Source organism: Limulus polyphemus, unplaced genomic scaffold (assembly GCF_000517525.1).
Source record: "Limulus polyphemus unplaced genomic scaffold, Limulus_polyphemus-2.1.2 Scaffold220, whole genome shotgun sequence".
NCBI classification, from domain to species: Eukaryota; Metazoa; Arthropoda; class Merostomata; order Xiphosura; family Limulidae; genus Limulus; species Limulus polyphemus.
The window spans coordinates 673,263-688,395 of record NW_013665830.1 but is presented as its reverse complement, the minus strand read 5'-3'; the positions used below and the strand labels follow the sequence as shown (position 1 = coordinate 688,395).

At 30.6% G+C, this 15,133-nt stretch overlaps 1 protein-coding gene across 1 annotated transcript in view; it reads right to left on the bottom strand.

Annotated features, from left to right (window-relative positions):
- Positions 1 to 1,792: 1,792 nt before the first annotated feature.
- LOC106478522 (zinc finger SWIM domain-containing protein 8-like) overlaps positions 1,793 to 15,133 on the bottom strand; it is a 57,057-nt gene continuing 43,716 nt past the window's right edge. Inside the window, exons 19-24 of the mRNA XM_022382142.1 lie at positions 13,277 to 13,560; positions 11,605 to 11,929; positions 10,705 to 11,260; positions 9,502 to 9,691; positions 8,882 to 9,059; positions 1,793 to 5,119 (exon numbers count right to left, since the gene is read on the bottom strand). Of these exons, the coding sequence (XP_022237850.1) occupies positions 4,903 to 5,119; positions 8,882 to 9,059; positions 9,502 to 9,691; positions 10,705 to 11,260; positions 11,605 to 11,929; positions 13,277 to 13,560 (1,750 nt within the window). The 3' untranslated portion in view covers positions 1,793 to 4,902. The remainder of the gene's footprint in view (positions 5,120 to 8,881; positions 9,060 to 9,501; positions 9,692 to 10,704; positions 11,261 to 11,604; positions 11,930 to 13,276; positions 13,561 to 15,133) is intronic.

The following is a 15,133-nucleotide window of genomic DNA, read 5'->3' as shown; positions in this document are numbered from 1 at the left end:
AAGAATGAATCTTGTACTGTGAGTGAAATTAACAATATTCTGTTCAGAATACAACGTTATACAATACGCCATTTGATAGATTAAAATCTTGACTTTCTATTGGTCATAGGTAATATATAATGAAACATACGAGAGAACTATCAATGAATTGTGAAAGAGAAGATGTGACAAGTGGGTGTTGCATGAGGGGTCTGATTTTCTATTGAATATCTCTGTAACCAAACAAAATGGAAGTTTATAAAAACGTTGGTCTGTTTCAGCAATAACTGTTTTATAGAGTGTATTTTACATTTAATTTTGTACATTTTCGAGGGGTGATGGATAAAATAGGGATGATGATGACATTCTAAGACAAAATGTGTCACGTGCGTTGCACTAGTGGAATTTCAGGATTTCTTTTATATATTTCCTTGTAGTATTAAGAACTTAAAACTTGTATACTATTAAAATATGGATTATTAGCTAAGATTTTATGCTATTCTAATTGGTATAACATAAACAAAAAGTAGTTTAATAAAATTTTGAATGTAAGACACTAAAACCTTGTGTCATGTAAAGGGTACCCATGCTGATAGGATTAATATTTGGTGAAATATTCTTAAAACATGTTCTTTTTTTGCATATCTTTACATTTTCACATATAATTTATTATCCTTTCCTGTCCTTTAGCACTGTTATTCATTGCAACACACATCAGTATTTATGTATTGTGGGCAAAGAAACTTCTGTCTTTGGCACAACATGGTGGCGTTCACATATTACACTATTACATCGAGTAGATGTTGGCTTATATATAGAAAAACTATTAATCCTTTCAAATATACATCTTAAAACATAAATAACACATAATTAAGTGAAATATAAAACCTGAATACAATGCAACTGTCTATCTAAATAATGTATTTCTAGGTGAGAAATAACACCAAAGTGGCAGGGACAAAGCAATAACAATGCTAAGAGTAGTTTGACTAGTTTTCTATATAATTCTTTGTGCCAATTTTTAAATAACAGTAAAGAGAACTTACTTCAAAATGAGCTCTTTCCATTGGTTATGACAAACTAGCTGAACTAAGTATTATTGGCTGAGAAATTGCAACTCAGTGGTAGAAAGTGGGTGTGGCATCTGTCACTACTACATAAAAATTTATTTCTCCTTTCTCTGAACATGTCTTATGGAACTTGAAATAAGAATGTGTAAACAGAGCAATTAATCTAGATTCTTTCTATATATGGAAGTTTAACATGAGTTAAGAACTGTTCATCTGAACATGCCCCATGAAACTGGAAATAAGAATGCATAGACAGAGCAATTAATCTAGATTCTTTCTAGGCCTTAAAGAAAAATTAATAAAATTTTACTTTATTCTCTCGTGATCTGCAAGGTCACAAAATGTTAAATTTGTTTCTTTGTAGTTTGAACAGTTCTTGACTCATGTTAACTTACCATATATAGAAAGAATCTAGATTAATTGCTCTGTCTATGCATTCTTATTTCCAGTTTCATGGGGCATGTTCAGATGAACAGTTCTTGACTCATGTTAACTTACCATATATAGAAAGAATCTAGATTAATTGCTCTGTCTATGCATTCTTATTTCCAGTTTCATGGGGCATGTTCAGATGAACAGTTCTTGACTCATGTTAATATTATCTAAGTTTTAATTTTTTTATTTCAAAAGGAACCTTAAAGATAAATTAATTATTTCAAAAGGAAATTTGACAAATTACCATTGTGACTGTCGTACCTTATTTAAAAGTGACAGTACTGTAGAAAGATATTCTGTCTATTGCGTTTTTATTTGACAAATTACCATTGTGACTGTCGTACCTTATTTAAAAGTGACAGTACTGTAGAAACATATTCTGTCTATTGCATTTGTATTTGACAAATTACCATTTACGAGAACCTATGTAACAGCTATTTATCAAATGTAGAATTATCAAACAGACTTGACTTGTTTGTGACAGAAAATAATCTCATAAGAACTCAGATATGGTTCATCTATACCTTCAGAAAACTCCCATAATTTTGTTGATCCATAATGGTTTTAAACATATGTCTATTGACTACAGTATACCCAAATTTCTATGAAAATGAAAGAGATGTTCTAAAATGAAATCTTGTTTACAAAAATGTAGTATTTAAATATCTTTTTGTAAAGTAATTAATGAAAGCTATCATTTTAGAAAGATTTTTGTGAATGTATCATTTCAAAATATTTCTTGTTCTGTTAAGCCTCTAAAGTTGCTCAATCTATGATGAAGAAGTGTCCAAAATGCCAAATGTATCATAATTAAATGCTCCAGTTATAGATTCAAATGACAATCAATTGAAATTTATAAGCAATATTTTCACATCTAATATAACTGTGACATCTGAGGTACACTGATCTTAAGTATGGCTGATTAACTATAATACAATTATTTGAAGTGAGCAAATTAGAAATTATTTCACTATGACACTAGTAAATTCAGAGCTTTTCTGGCACAGTCTTGATATTCATAAAATAAAACATTTCAACAATAGATCACTTTAGCATAGACTGACAACCCAAACAATGGTTTGTGTTTTGTTATGAAAAACTACTGACAATTGATTCTCTTGTACTGTTGTCTTTCTTCATACCATGCGAAAGCCTGAATATTGTGTATAAACAATCTGTTGTTACTAGATAAAATTACAGGGAAGAACATGTCTTGTACTTTGGTTTACAACTTTCTTCTACTATGGCTAAAATAACCTTTGTTCTGAGAGGTTTTAATGAGCAAGCTATAGGTGAAATAAAATATTTTTTTCTGAAGAAACAAAGACAACATATACCAAAAGTACAATAACTAACTGAGGAAAGACACCATCACAAATATACACAGTACTGAAACATTGTTTTTTTCAACTTAAAATATTTTTAGAGCATACATCCTATCTAAGATAAAACATCACAACTATGTATCTGGGAAGGTGGAGTGGGGTGGGGACACACACCATAGAACTGGAATATAAAAATTGGAGCTATGAGTGTTTTTTTTTATTACTATTTTATAAATGAAAAACAAACTTTGTTGGCTTATAACTGTTCAGTAGAATGACTGTTTCTTCCATTTCATGTGCAGTTTTTGAACTATCACCAAACGTGTGATGATAAACAAGACTGTATCTATTTGAATCAGGGAGTTTGAGAAAGTAATAAAATAGTTTTCATGATACTGTTATTAGTACAAATATCTACCAGATAAAAACATGTATACCAACTACCCCTGACTCACGATAAAACCAAAGAAACATGTACCTTTTATGTCTACATATATAATCACACCATGCATAATCTTTTAGCACAGTGAAAGCTAAATGATACTTAAAATGTCATTAATAAATTCACTTGTATTCTAGAAACAACAATGGACTTTTAAACCATCAAGGTCAACATTACAGGTTTCTGATCTATGTTTACAAGTCTATTGATTTTCAACAATGTCATAAGCTAATGCATAAAATTACTAAACACTCAATGATTACTCAAACAACAACAAAAACTATAAGACTTTGTTAGTTGGGTTAAAGTGAAAGTATAAGTACAATGATAATAAAACAGTCAGTTTAATAGCTAACTTATTAGGATTAATATGAACTGAATCAGATTGTTCTGCCCCTGGTTCCTATAGTACAACTTTCATTATCAATTCTGCTCAACAAGCCTAAATGAAGAGCAAAGAAAGCAAACAAATTATAATAAAATTACATAACAGATACAATCTTTCATAATTAGTTTACATTATATTAGTACACAAAAATAAAGCAAAAAATGAGGGGGAAGATAGTACAACACATTTTATATTTTTGTCAAGAGTGTAATTTCAATGAAAAAAAAAAATCAATATTTGCTTTACAGCATAACCACCTTGAGAGTGGAGATAAGTACAACCACCTAATATTCTAAAATTATTTAATTTTTGTAAACTGACATCAAGTTTGGGAAGCATTTATTTTGCACCGTGTTCTTTAAGCTACTTAAAGGAGCATTCTTTATCTACATAAAGGGATTCATAAAACTTTACTCAGAGCCCACTTCAGGATCCCATTCCCAATCATAAATGGTATAAAAAAAGTACCCAATGTCTTCTATAGTTTTCTTAATTTCTATAGAAATATCCTCACTCAAGTTAACATTTGCATTTGATAATTTTATATGATAAAGAATGAAATAATTAAGTGTTAATTAGTTTCTAAACAAGTAAAATGATCATACTTTCCCAAAAAGCAACAATTTTGATTTATAAGTTTTCCATATTTTAAGGATACTGCATACATGTTATTTTCTCGACTGAATGGGACCTGAGAATTTGTAATAAAATCCTGTAATAATACAATAGTCTTTAAAAGATTCAAAATATTTCCTGTGGGACACTTTGTTTATCTTATGGATGGATTTTACCCAAAAGTATTAGTCAGTGAACAACAATATGATAGTGGATTCTTGTAAGTAACATACATTTACAGATATGCTTCTATGAATAAGCTGTTTTTAATAACAACAAACCACCAATATATAAGAGTTTTTCATTGTAAGAGTACTCCACAACAACAATAATAATAATGTAATTGGTGTACAGTCAGAAATTAGAAAACACAAACCAACTGAATGTACAAACAGTTAAAACCTTTTCTCATAATGAGTTTGAGCACTTTTTGATGACCATGTTGAGACCTGAGCCAATAGGTGTATTTGGACAGTCATTCTCATGGTAGACGATGATGTGAAGATCGAATACCCTAAAAAATGACAGCAGGTCCAGATACCGCAGTGGCTTTCAAAACAGAAAAGAGCATGCTTTAAAACATAGACAACAAATAGCTCAGAATGTATGTTATCTTAAAGAAATGTTTTGATGCTATGTTATTTATCATCAAATGGCTGATGTAACAAGAACACTTGAAATTTTCTGCCAGAGTTCTTTTTTGCAGGACTTGGAGCGACGCAGACTCTGCAACAGCTCTGAAAACTGAACCATCCCTCCTGGGGTGAGCTGAAAAGCTGACCTTGCTTTTCGAATAATGTTGACAAATTCTTCATATTCAGCAGGTGTGATGTGGTACATCTTGAAGTGAGTGCATGCTATAAACCTATATACCAATATCAAATACATATTCAGGAACAAAACAATTTGGAATAAATCTCCATTACTTCAAACTATGTTACTAATAACTCAATACACAGAATACTGCAAGGTATAAAAATTTTCAATACATATCAGTAATTTTGTAATTTCAACAATGAACTTTAGCCTCAACTATTTTAAAAAAAAAGTTATAAAACTTAACACACAATAAAAATACTTTGGTAACATAACCAGAAATCTAAAACAATTATATTAAAGATGTTCAATTAAATCTTCGTGTACGGGTTAAATACACTATGCATACTATAACTCTGAATGTACTGTGTGTATCTTCATGAAATTTGGCAAGCTTTTTGTAAAAATTACCAGTCTGTTGTACACAAAGATTTCAGATATTTTAATAAATTATTTTTACACAATTTACAGAGCCTTTACTAAGTCGGTCTTAGTGAAGAGTGAATTTAATGTTAAGAATAAAAATAATTATTTTCACCTTACAGTTTTCTTATTTTATTTGCATAACCTTTAGAACCTCCTACATGAATATTAAATAATTTTTTGGTAAAACTTTAAATTTTATCTTTTATTTTCTGTACCCTAACACTAACTGTAGCAAAATCTTGAACCCCAAAATTGCAAAATACAAAATAAAATCACTAATGCCTTTTTCTTTTGTAGAAAGACTGCAGATTGTAACAAACAAATACAATTATTGATTGAAATATCCTCAGGTATCTAACCTTTTCACATCTGCTTCCTTTTAATTTAATTACTTAACAATGCCCTTTAGGCATATTTAAGTAGATGACAGGAAATTAACCACAGCTGGAGAACTTAGTCTAAACAACTGATCAGGTTATGATCACGAGTGATGCAGTTAGCTGATCCTGACCTCGTGAAATTTTAATTTTTTCTAACCTAATAAGTCTAATTTTTATATTTCAGTTAATTTTGTTGAAAAATATATAATAATAAATAAAAAAAATATACATTAAAAACAAAAAATTTTGAGCTTACATTAGAGTTGAAACCTATTTCAGAAACTTGTACTCAAGAGCATACTTTCTTAATACTAGTTTTCCATATTATGTTGGTTCTTCATAAAATCATCAAATATGCATTTTAGAACACAAAAAAATTATCATTTGCTAGAAAAGAATGTTCCATAAATACCATAGAGTTAAAATATTCTGTTAGCTAATTGAAGCAGAAAAACATGATGGCAAACAATAAAACTGAGACTAAATGTTTATTTAAGGGCAGCAAAATAAATAACAATAAAAGGAATATGGTAAAGACAAAGCTGCTCTTTCCATTAATTACAAACAATCCAATAAAAATTTCAGAGAATCACTGACATTTTTTTGAAAGACAGGGAGGGGCTTGACATTTTGTTATTATACACCTTAGTAAAGTAAGAAGATTGGAGATTCCAAGTTTGTATTCTGGCTTGTCAGTACCTACAATATGCATTTCTAATTAACTGGAAACTCAGAAAATGGGCAATTCAGAGCATAAACATGTCATGTAACAGAGAAATGAAGGTTGAGAATTTATTCAAAAACTTCTTTTTGAATTAAGAAATCAAATACCAAGGAAAAATAAAAATTTTAATCATAAACCACATTTTGATAACAAGGTTACTAACAGACATTGATAATAAAGTTATTTAATTCAATTTAGAATGTAACCGTAACAAGGTCATAACATGCTCACTTTGGACCTTTATTATGCATAAGGTTAAAACAACTTTAGTTCAAAACTTTTGTATATTTCACATATTGAAAAAATAGGTTACAAATAAATAAAAAGCTACACTGAGTATGAACTACTTAATGCAGCTTTAGGGTTTATCTCGTGTGTACTCGATATTTGTTTCAGTGCTAAAGGGTACAAGGATTACACTTAAATAATTTTAGATTAGTTATATACACCTGAGAAAGGGCTATGTGTGTTGTCAACCTTGTTCATGAACCAAGTGCAGTACTTTTTGAAACCTGTGCACAGAAACCACCCTTTCTTTAACCCTCCATTTATGGGCTCGGTCATTTGGAGCAATCCTGCAGCCACCATGTAATCATGAAACTGAACATATTATTACTTCTAATGTATCAAGTGTATCTTCATGAAATTTGGAAAGCTTTTAGTAAACATTACAAGTCTCTTGTGGAAAAAAAAATTAATTTTTAAATTATCTTTACTAAAAATTTGTTTGTGAATTTATGAAGACATTACTGAGTCAGTTCAAGTGCAAGAGGATTTCCAATATTAAAAATAAAATTACTTTTTCATCTTACAGTTTAAATTTCAATTGCATAACCTCTAGAACCTTCTATATGAATATCAAAAGTTTTTTTTCAAGTAAAACTTTACACTTGATTTGTATTTTCTCTACCCTAACACTAAGTGTAGTGAAATCCACAATGTAGGGTAAAATGAAAAGTTTAAAAATACAAAATATATTTAAGCTACACATTTTATTTCTAGAAAGACTGCACATTCTAACAGACTAATTATTCTTACAGCTAAACTAATACTTTTCAAAATTCCTGCTCACTTATTTTGTTGCTCTACCATTCTTTAGGCACTCTCATATCAGAGAATGGCAAAAGCTATTATCACAGTGGGACAGCTTAGTATAAACAAACAATCAAGTAACCATCAAATTACACAATCACACAAGTGTTGTGTGTAAACTATCACGAGTACCTTGTTTATTTAACTTCTCTTATCTACCCAAACCAGTTCTTTAGTTTTTGCATTTTAGTAACTTTTAAAAAATATACATACATTAAAAACAAGAAATTTAGTATTTACTTTTGGGGGTGTTATTTCTTTTTGTTCTCAGGCCCCCAACAAAACTTTTCTTTTAATGATGTTAGAAGCACATAATATAATTATTTATTTCAAATATGCAGTTAAGAACATAAAATATTAACATATACAAAAAATATAAAACTAATGTACCTGGCTTTCTAACTAACCTGTAAGTGGGTTAAAATAATTCTGTTAGCTATTCAAGGCAATCCTGAAGATAGTAGCAATAAAACTGCAGGCTGAATAATTTGAAAACTGTCATCAGAATGAGCTAGCCATATAGGAAATTCAGTAAACTGAAACCTGCTCTTCCAGCTGGTTATAAGTAATCAAACAGCAAATGTCAGAGAATTATTGTCATTTTTTGAAAGGCTAGATGTGGTAGCATGGGTGGCATGCAAGTTTGACTTTTTTTTTGTATATATCTCAGTAAACCATGAATGAAGACTATAAGTTTACTTTACAATTTAGAAATACCTAGAATATAAATGCATAACTTATGCCAAACTCAGGTCATGGAGGAGTATAAAGAAAATCTAAAATGGGTAATTCAGAGCAAAGAAATTTCACGTGATACAGAGGAGTGACGATTGAGAATTTTTAAATATTTCCTTTTGAAATTAAGATATTAACATTTATGTAATATCAAAATTTGAATTATCAACTATATTTTGATGTCATGTTTATATACATATATTCATAATAAAGTCCAGTTAAATTTTGAAGGTATTTCTGGAAAAGGGCATGACATTTGCACTTTGACCCTACCCAGTGTGAGACGGTTAATCCACTATTCACATTCTAACATTCTAGAAAAAATTATGATTTTTCAGAATACAATCAATTCTTTGTACAGAAATATTCATTCTTTATCATTTCTGTTCTGGGAAAAGTATCTTTCTAATGAAATTTCTGACAACTTGTAAAGAACAATTAGAAATACACTCACATCTGTTGACATTTCTGAATAAGGGGTGTGAGGAGATGGGATCTTAGGCCTTGAGCCATAGGGGATGAACTTGACAGAGAGAGATAGTGAGCTGCATCCAAAACCAAGTCATGAAGAACAAAAGGGCTGGCAACACTATTAACCGTGCAGATACAGAAATCATGAAGATATGATGTCCCTGAAAAGAGAAGGGTATAAAGTGATATCTTAAATTTATGACATGTTATGATCACCAATTAGAAACAGAAATAAAACGAAAACTGTTTGTGTCACTCTTTTAAAGTAAATAGTTTTGCTGTTCATTTGACAAATATTTTTTTTATTTTACTATCAAATATTCTTATTATCAACTGCTACAAAATAATCAAAATTTCAAGAATAGTTAATAAAAAACAGAATTAAAAAAATCTGTCTTGATTTAAGAACTTTTGTAATATGGCATTCTTTGTAATTTTCTTTGACCCACACACTTTTACAACTAATGAAAAATATATATCACCATGGGAGCAGAAACAAAGAATTTCATGTACTTCTCACTAAGTTTGGTATAAATATCTCTACAAAGAATTAAATATATCGATAGAATATGGACATAGTAATAAATAAAAATTTTCACTGACCCAATTTTTTAGCAACTCCAAGAAGCCATTTCACATCTTCACCATATGGAGGGGTGCGTGCATATTTAGCCTGTGGCCTGTCATCGTGTACTCTACGGGCTAAGGTCTCCATAGCTAACATTCCAACACGATATGCTGCTAACAGGTAGTTCAACTGTCGCTGATTTAGCTGAGATATTGGGTTGTGAACCTGGGATAAAAACAATTTTAAACTTTATTTTCTATCTAACATCTAAGATTAGAAATAAATAAGTTATAATCTGAATAACAAAAAAGTATAGTTTTTAAATTTTATGTGCAATCAGGTTAAATGCTCTAACTTGAGAAATTTTATGTATTGTATTATCGTCGAAATTCTATAATAAACAGATATTTGTATGCGCAAAGAACTTTCGTGGTACTTTTACAAAAGAATAACTATTATGAATTTTGTTCATTTCTGAGAACCATGCCTAAACTAAAAATTTAATTATTTTTTCATTTTACCTTTCAAAGGGATTAGATTTCAGATGAACAATAAGCAAAATATTTCATTATCTAATGTATTTTTAACATTCCCTTTAAAGTTAATAACATAATTATAAACTTCTTACCAATATAGTAAAAACCTAAACTTAACAGGAGTTAGAAATGTAAGAACAATTGAAACACAATGTCATAATTTAGTGACTTGATTACAAAAAAACAAATGCTTCTTAGCACAAAAACCAGCAATATAATACAGTTGTACTGTATTTTGACTTTTGTACAATTTTTTGAAGTTTCATCAAAGATCTGTCTTACAACTATCAGATTCAAGTTAGCACATGAAGAAGGCTGGCTTGAATAATATCAAAACAATTAAATATATACACCACTTTTCTAAAACATATAAGTACATATATAAAAGAAACCTGCATAGTATTCATAACACTGTATAGTTGTTTTTGATCAAAACATTTTAAGCTGTTTATGCAAAACAGTATACACATTTACATAACTATCTACCCCCAATCTCCTGCTAATATTACATAAAATATCATATATTGAACTACACTATTACATACAGCAGAACTTCCACTACAAAATGTTACATTATTCTGAAAATTAAAGATAATTATACTCATACTAACAAATCTAATTTTGTGTTACATACTATGATATATTTTTCATGTAAATGCCCAATATAACCTACCATATTAAAAAAGTTATTTTATAACTTACTTGAGGCTGCTGAGGTGGAGGGACAGAAGGTGGAGGACTTGGACTAACTGGCAAGACTGGCCGTGGTTGGGTCATTGCTGCCTGTGTCACTGGCACACCTAACAGCTGTCCAGTATAGAGTCCTGGAGTAGTGTGTCGTACATGAACTGCACCTGCTACTGTTGATGTGTAGGTTGTAGGATAGTAAGAAGCACTTGCCAGTGCTGGATAAGCATAAGTAGGGGGAGGTGGAAGATATGCAGGGTGAAGGGGTACAGGGCCATGAGGAAATGGACTAGGGACACCTTGAATATAGCCATAAGGAGGTGCAGGGTATGGAAGGGAATAAGATACAGGCTGACAACTAAGTTGTGGAAAGACCTGAACTGTGGGAGTTGTGGTAACCATTCCTTCAACCTGGCAAGTAGTCAACATGGCTAATGTCTCTGCAGCTGAAGACACAGGGGTTCCAGACTGCTCTGTATTCGAATGTCCAAAAGTCATGTCAGCAGAAAAACCATGAGATTCTGAGATGTGATCTTGCTGGCCTTGTAGCGTTTCTTCATAGAGTTCATACCTAGTGCAGAGAAACATATTTTTAAAGTTAATACTGAGTTCATTAATTAGCAAACATATAAAATCATTCAAACTACACTGTTCTATAAGCAGAATACTACTATCATCTACATGGTATATTTTTATGTCTGAAAACATTCTTTATAAACTTATATCATAAACTGTAATCATGAAAGAAAAAAAATATATACATTACATATCAAATCCCATTGGCCAGAACTTGTTTTGCAGACAAAATAATTCACTACACAACTGTCTTTCAGTATTTAATAAATGTATTTTGACGAGTAGCAAAACAATATTTTCCAATGATTTATCAATAAATGACAGTGGTCTCAGACTTACCACCTGTGAGCTACATCAAATAAAACCTCAGGATACACTCCTCCTCCCTTTGCTGCAGACTCCACTGCCAGACATGCACGCTCCAGCATCTCGACACACTGTTCTTTACATTGTATGAGAGCACGCTGAATTTCGTTAGGGTTAAGTGCATGTGCATGAGGAAGGCAGGATAGAGCTAGCTCAGCTGCAGCTCTAACCATTGCTGGATCTCTGACTCTTGATGCCCTGTCTGCAAGGGAGGCTACTTCAGGAGGTGTTAGATGACCTTCCCAAGAGTCAATAAGAATGTCCTTGATGGCTAAGCTACCTATCTCCATAGCCTGACCTATTGTGATGAGGGTGAAAATAAAAATAACAATATGAAATTAATCACTAGTATCTTCTTAAATTGTGATGAATTTTCTATAATGGAATTTAAACAGTGTTGTACAAGTCCGGATCCAAAATGCACGAAACCTCTAACAAAATGCAGGTAATCACTTTTATAACAGCTGAACATATTTCAGGATATCTTGTGGTATAAGACGTTTCAAAAGCTACAATCTTACACAGCATATTGAGTAAGCATATTTCAACATGCTGAAAATGTGACTAACTGAAATTCTTTCAGATGTCTTTTAAGAACACATCAGCAACTCTGCAGTTTCAAATATTGAAAAGTCAAGACACATGTATATTCAGAGGCTCAAAAACATATCTTTCATAAGACCTTGAAGTTAATGAAATTGAATACAAAATGGTAATAATGTGCATGTACATCCAGATACCAGAAACATTTTACATACAGAAAGCTTTAAAAAAAATGTAGGCAGAATACATTCTGCTTCAATACAAGGTTTTCAGGTGACACTAATACAAACTCAATATCTATTTTAAAGCTAGGCTACATGGGTTATTCTTAGTCAACTGTATTTGTTAAATAAATCATGATTTTCAGACTAAGACTGCTGTATTAAAGAAACTCAAAGGAACTACAAAAATAAATAAATGAAAATTCCAAGTAAATTTTGCTATCAATCCTTATAGCTTAATATTTTTTGTACATGTATGCCATGCAACAATGTGAAATTTGATGACTGATTGTATTTCTTATACATGTAACAAAATAAAGACACTAAAAGAACTTTATGTTCATCTGGTATACATTTTACTGTCAATTACTTTTGATGAAATATTCTGAAAAAAAAAAAAAAATCTGGTTGCAAATACTTTATTCCAGCTTAACAAGAGGATTAACTTAAATTTTCCTCAAAAATTGTTCATGCTTGTCTATGTAAAAGACAGACAATCAAATCAATGCAAAATATTTATGATTGTGGCTTTTTTCTTAGTTTAGAGGAGTATAGTTGTAAAACTATACAAACCCAAATAACTGATCTGATTATCTTCTAAAAAACCTTGACTGTTTTGCAGTCAGCCACATACGGAATTCTCTTGAATATTAAAAGACATGATTATTACCAATACCCTTAAGCCAAATTACTAGCAACACCTAAATTCTCAGGTAATGGATATACTTACCGAATATCAAGAAGAATACGTAGAAAGTCTGATGAGTTTAAAAACTTAACTTTAACTTGAATAAACCAGTAAGGAAGTAACTCTTCTTTTCAAAATATGAAAACTGATTAGCTACACAGAAAAAGTAAAACGGTAAATTAACAATACACACCAGTAATCCATGACACATGTGAAGAGTAGGTCCGGGACAGCCAGTTAGGAGAAACAGCATTATGTAGTTTAAGAGCATACAGCCCAATTTGGAAAGCACATATGTGGAGAGCACGGTGTGGGCCTCTATGGTTCTGACCTGCAGATGGTTGTGTAAACAGCACAGCTGTACTACTGTTTCCTCCTGCTTTAGTAAGTACAGTCTTGGCCAGTTCAAACATGAAATGAGCAGAGGCTTCACTTGGTTGGTTTGGAACATTAGGATATGCTCTTTTACCTTTGAATCTGCAATATAACGTTAACTTAATTAACTCTCTCGCTATGGGCTCAGTTGAATCGGCTGAGTACATGACCCCAAGTTGACCTTTATTATTTCCATACTATAACTTCTAACATGTGTTGTGTATCTTCAAGAAATCTCGCAAGCTTTCAGTAATGTTTAAGTCATTAGTAAACAAAAAATGAAAATATTTAATGAAGTATTTTCACTTGCATAATTTCTCCATGAAAATGTGGAGACAGTGTTGACTGCTCCAAGTGAAAAGTGATTTTCATGTTAAGATTAAAAATATTTCTCTTTATATGAAAAATCTCAAATTTCACATGCATAATATCTAAAACTTTTATTTCAGTCAAATTTATATTCTAACTACCCTAACTAAGTGCAAGGTTGGTCAATCTGACCGACCTCATACTCATCAAAATGAAATTCAAAATAAATCTAAATTACATTTTCTGGAATGACTTCAAATTGTAACATGAAACTACATTTGTTTACCCTAAATAGTTAAACTCATAACAGTATACATCTGTTTATACTTAAATATTATTGTTTTATTGCTCTTTGAACCAAGTCTAACTAATATTCGTGCCATTTAAAATGTAAATCACTTTGCGAACATGTAGCTCATGTTACCCTATAAAATTATGTAACACACTGATTATTCTCAAGCATAATTCATGAAATTTTTTTATTATTATTATTTTTTATTTTACCTAATGTAACCTTATATCACAAAAGTTTCTATTTTTTACATTATATTTACTTTTATAATAATAAATAAAGAATATATACGAAAACAAGAAATAAAGCTTACCTGGGTCTTCGGTTTCTTTTTGTTGTTGACTGTCGATGACACTTAACCCTACTTTTCTATACTAATGGTATTATTGCACTAAATGATTTTTTTATTTAATTGAATAATGCATCAAAAAACATATAACAACAACATGCAAAAAGCAGACAATATCCCATAACTACCATAAAGGCTATTAAATATTCATTTAAGCTCGTCGATGTGTTTCCTGTGGGAATAAAGTTTGAACTGGAAGCGAAATAGATAAATCTCTGTACAGAAAACAACATAGAATAATATGTCACTTAATAGATTAAAACCTTGGCTTTCAATTGGTTTGAAATAATATAGAATTAACTCCTTTCTTACTGTGACTATTTTCTATACACACATCACAAGATTTTACTTAGTTACATTTAAAATTTAATTAAGCTATTATATGATCAATGTTTGTCAATAAAATCAGCATTAAAATTTATCTTAAAGCTCAAAGTTTTAAAAATGCAATAGACAGAATATCTTTCTACAGTACTGTCACTTTTAAATAAGGTACAACAGTCACAATGGTAATTTGTCAAATACAAATGCAATAGACAGAATATCTTTCTACAGTACTGTCACTTTTAAATAAGGTACAACAGTCACAATGGTAATTTGTCAAATACAAATGCAATAGACAGAATATCTTTCTACAGTACTGTCACTTTTAAATAAGGTACAACAGTCACAATGGTAATTTGTCAAATACAAATGCAATAGACAGAATATCTTTCTACAGTACT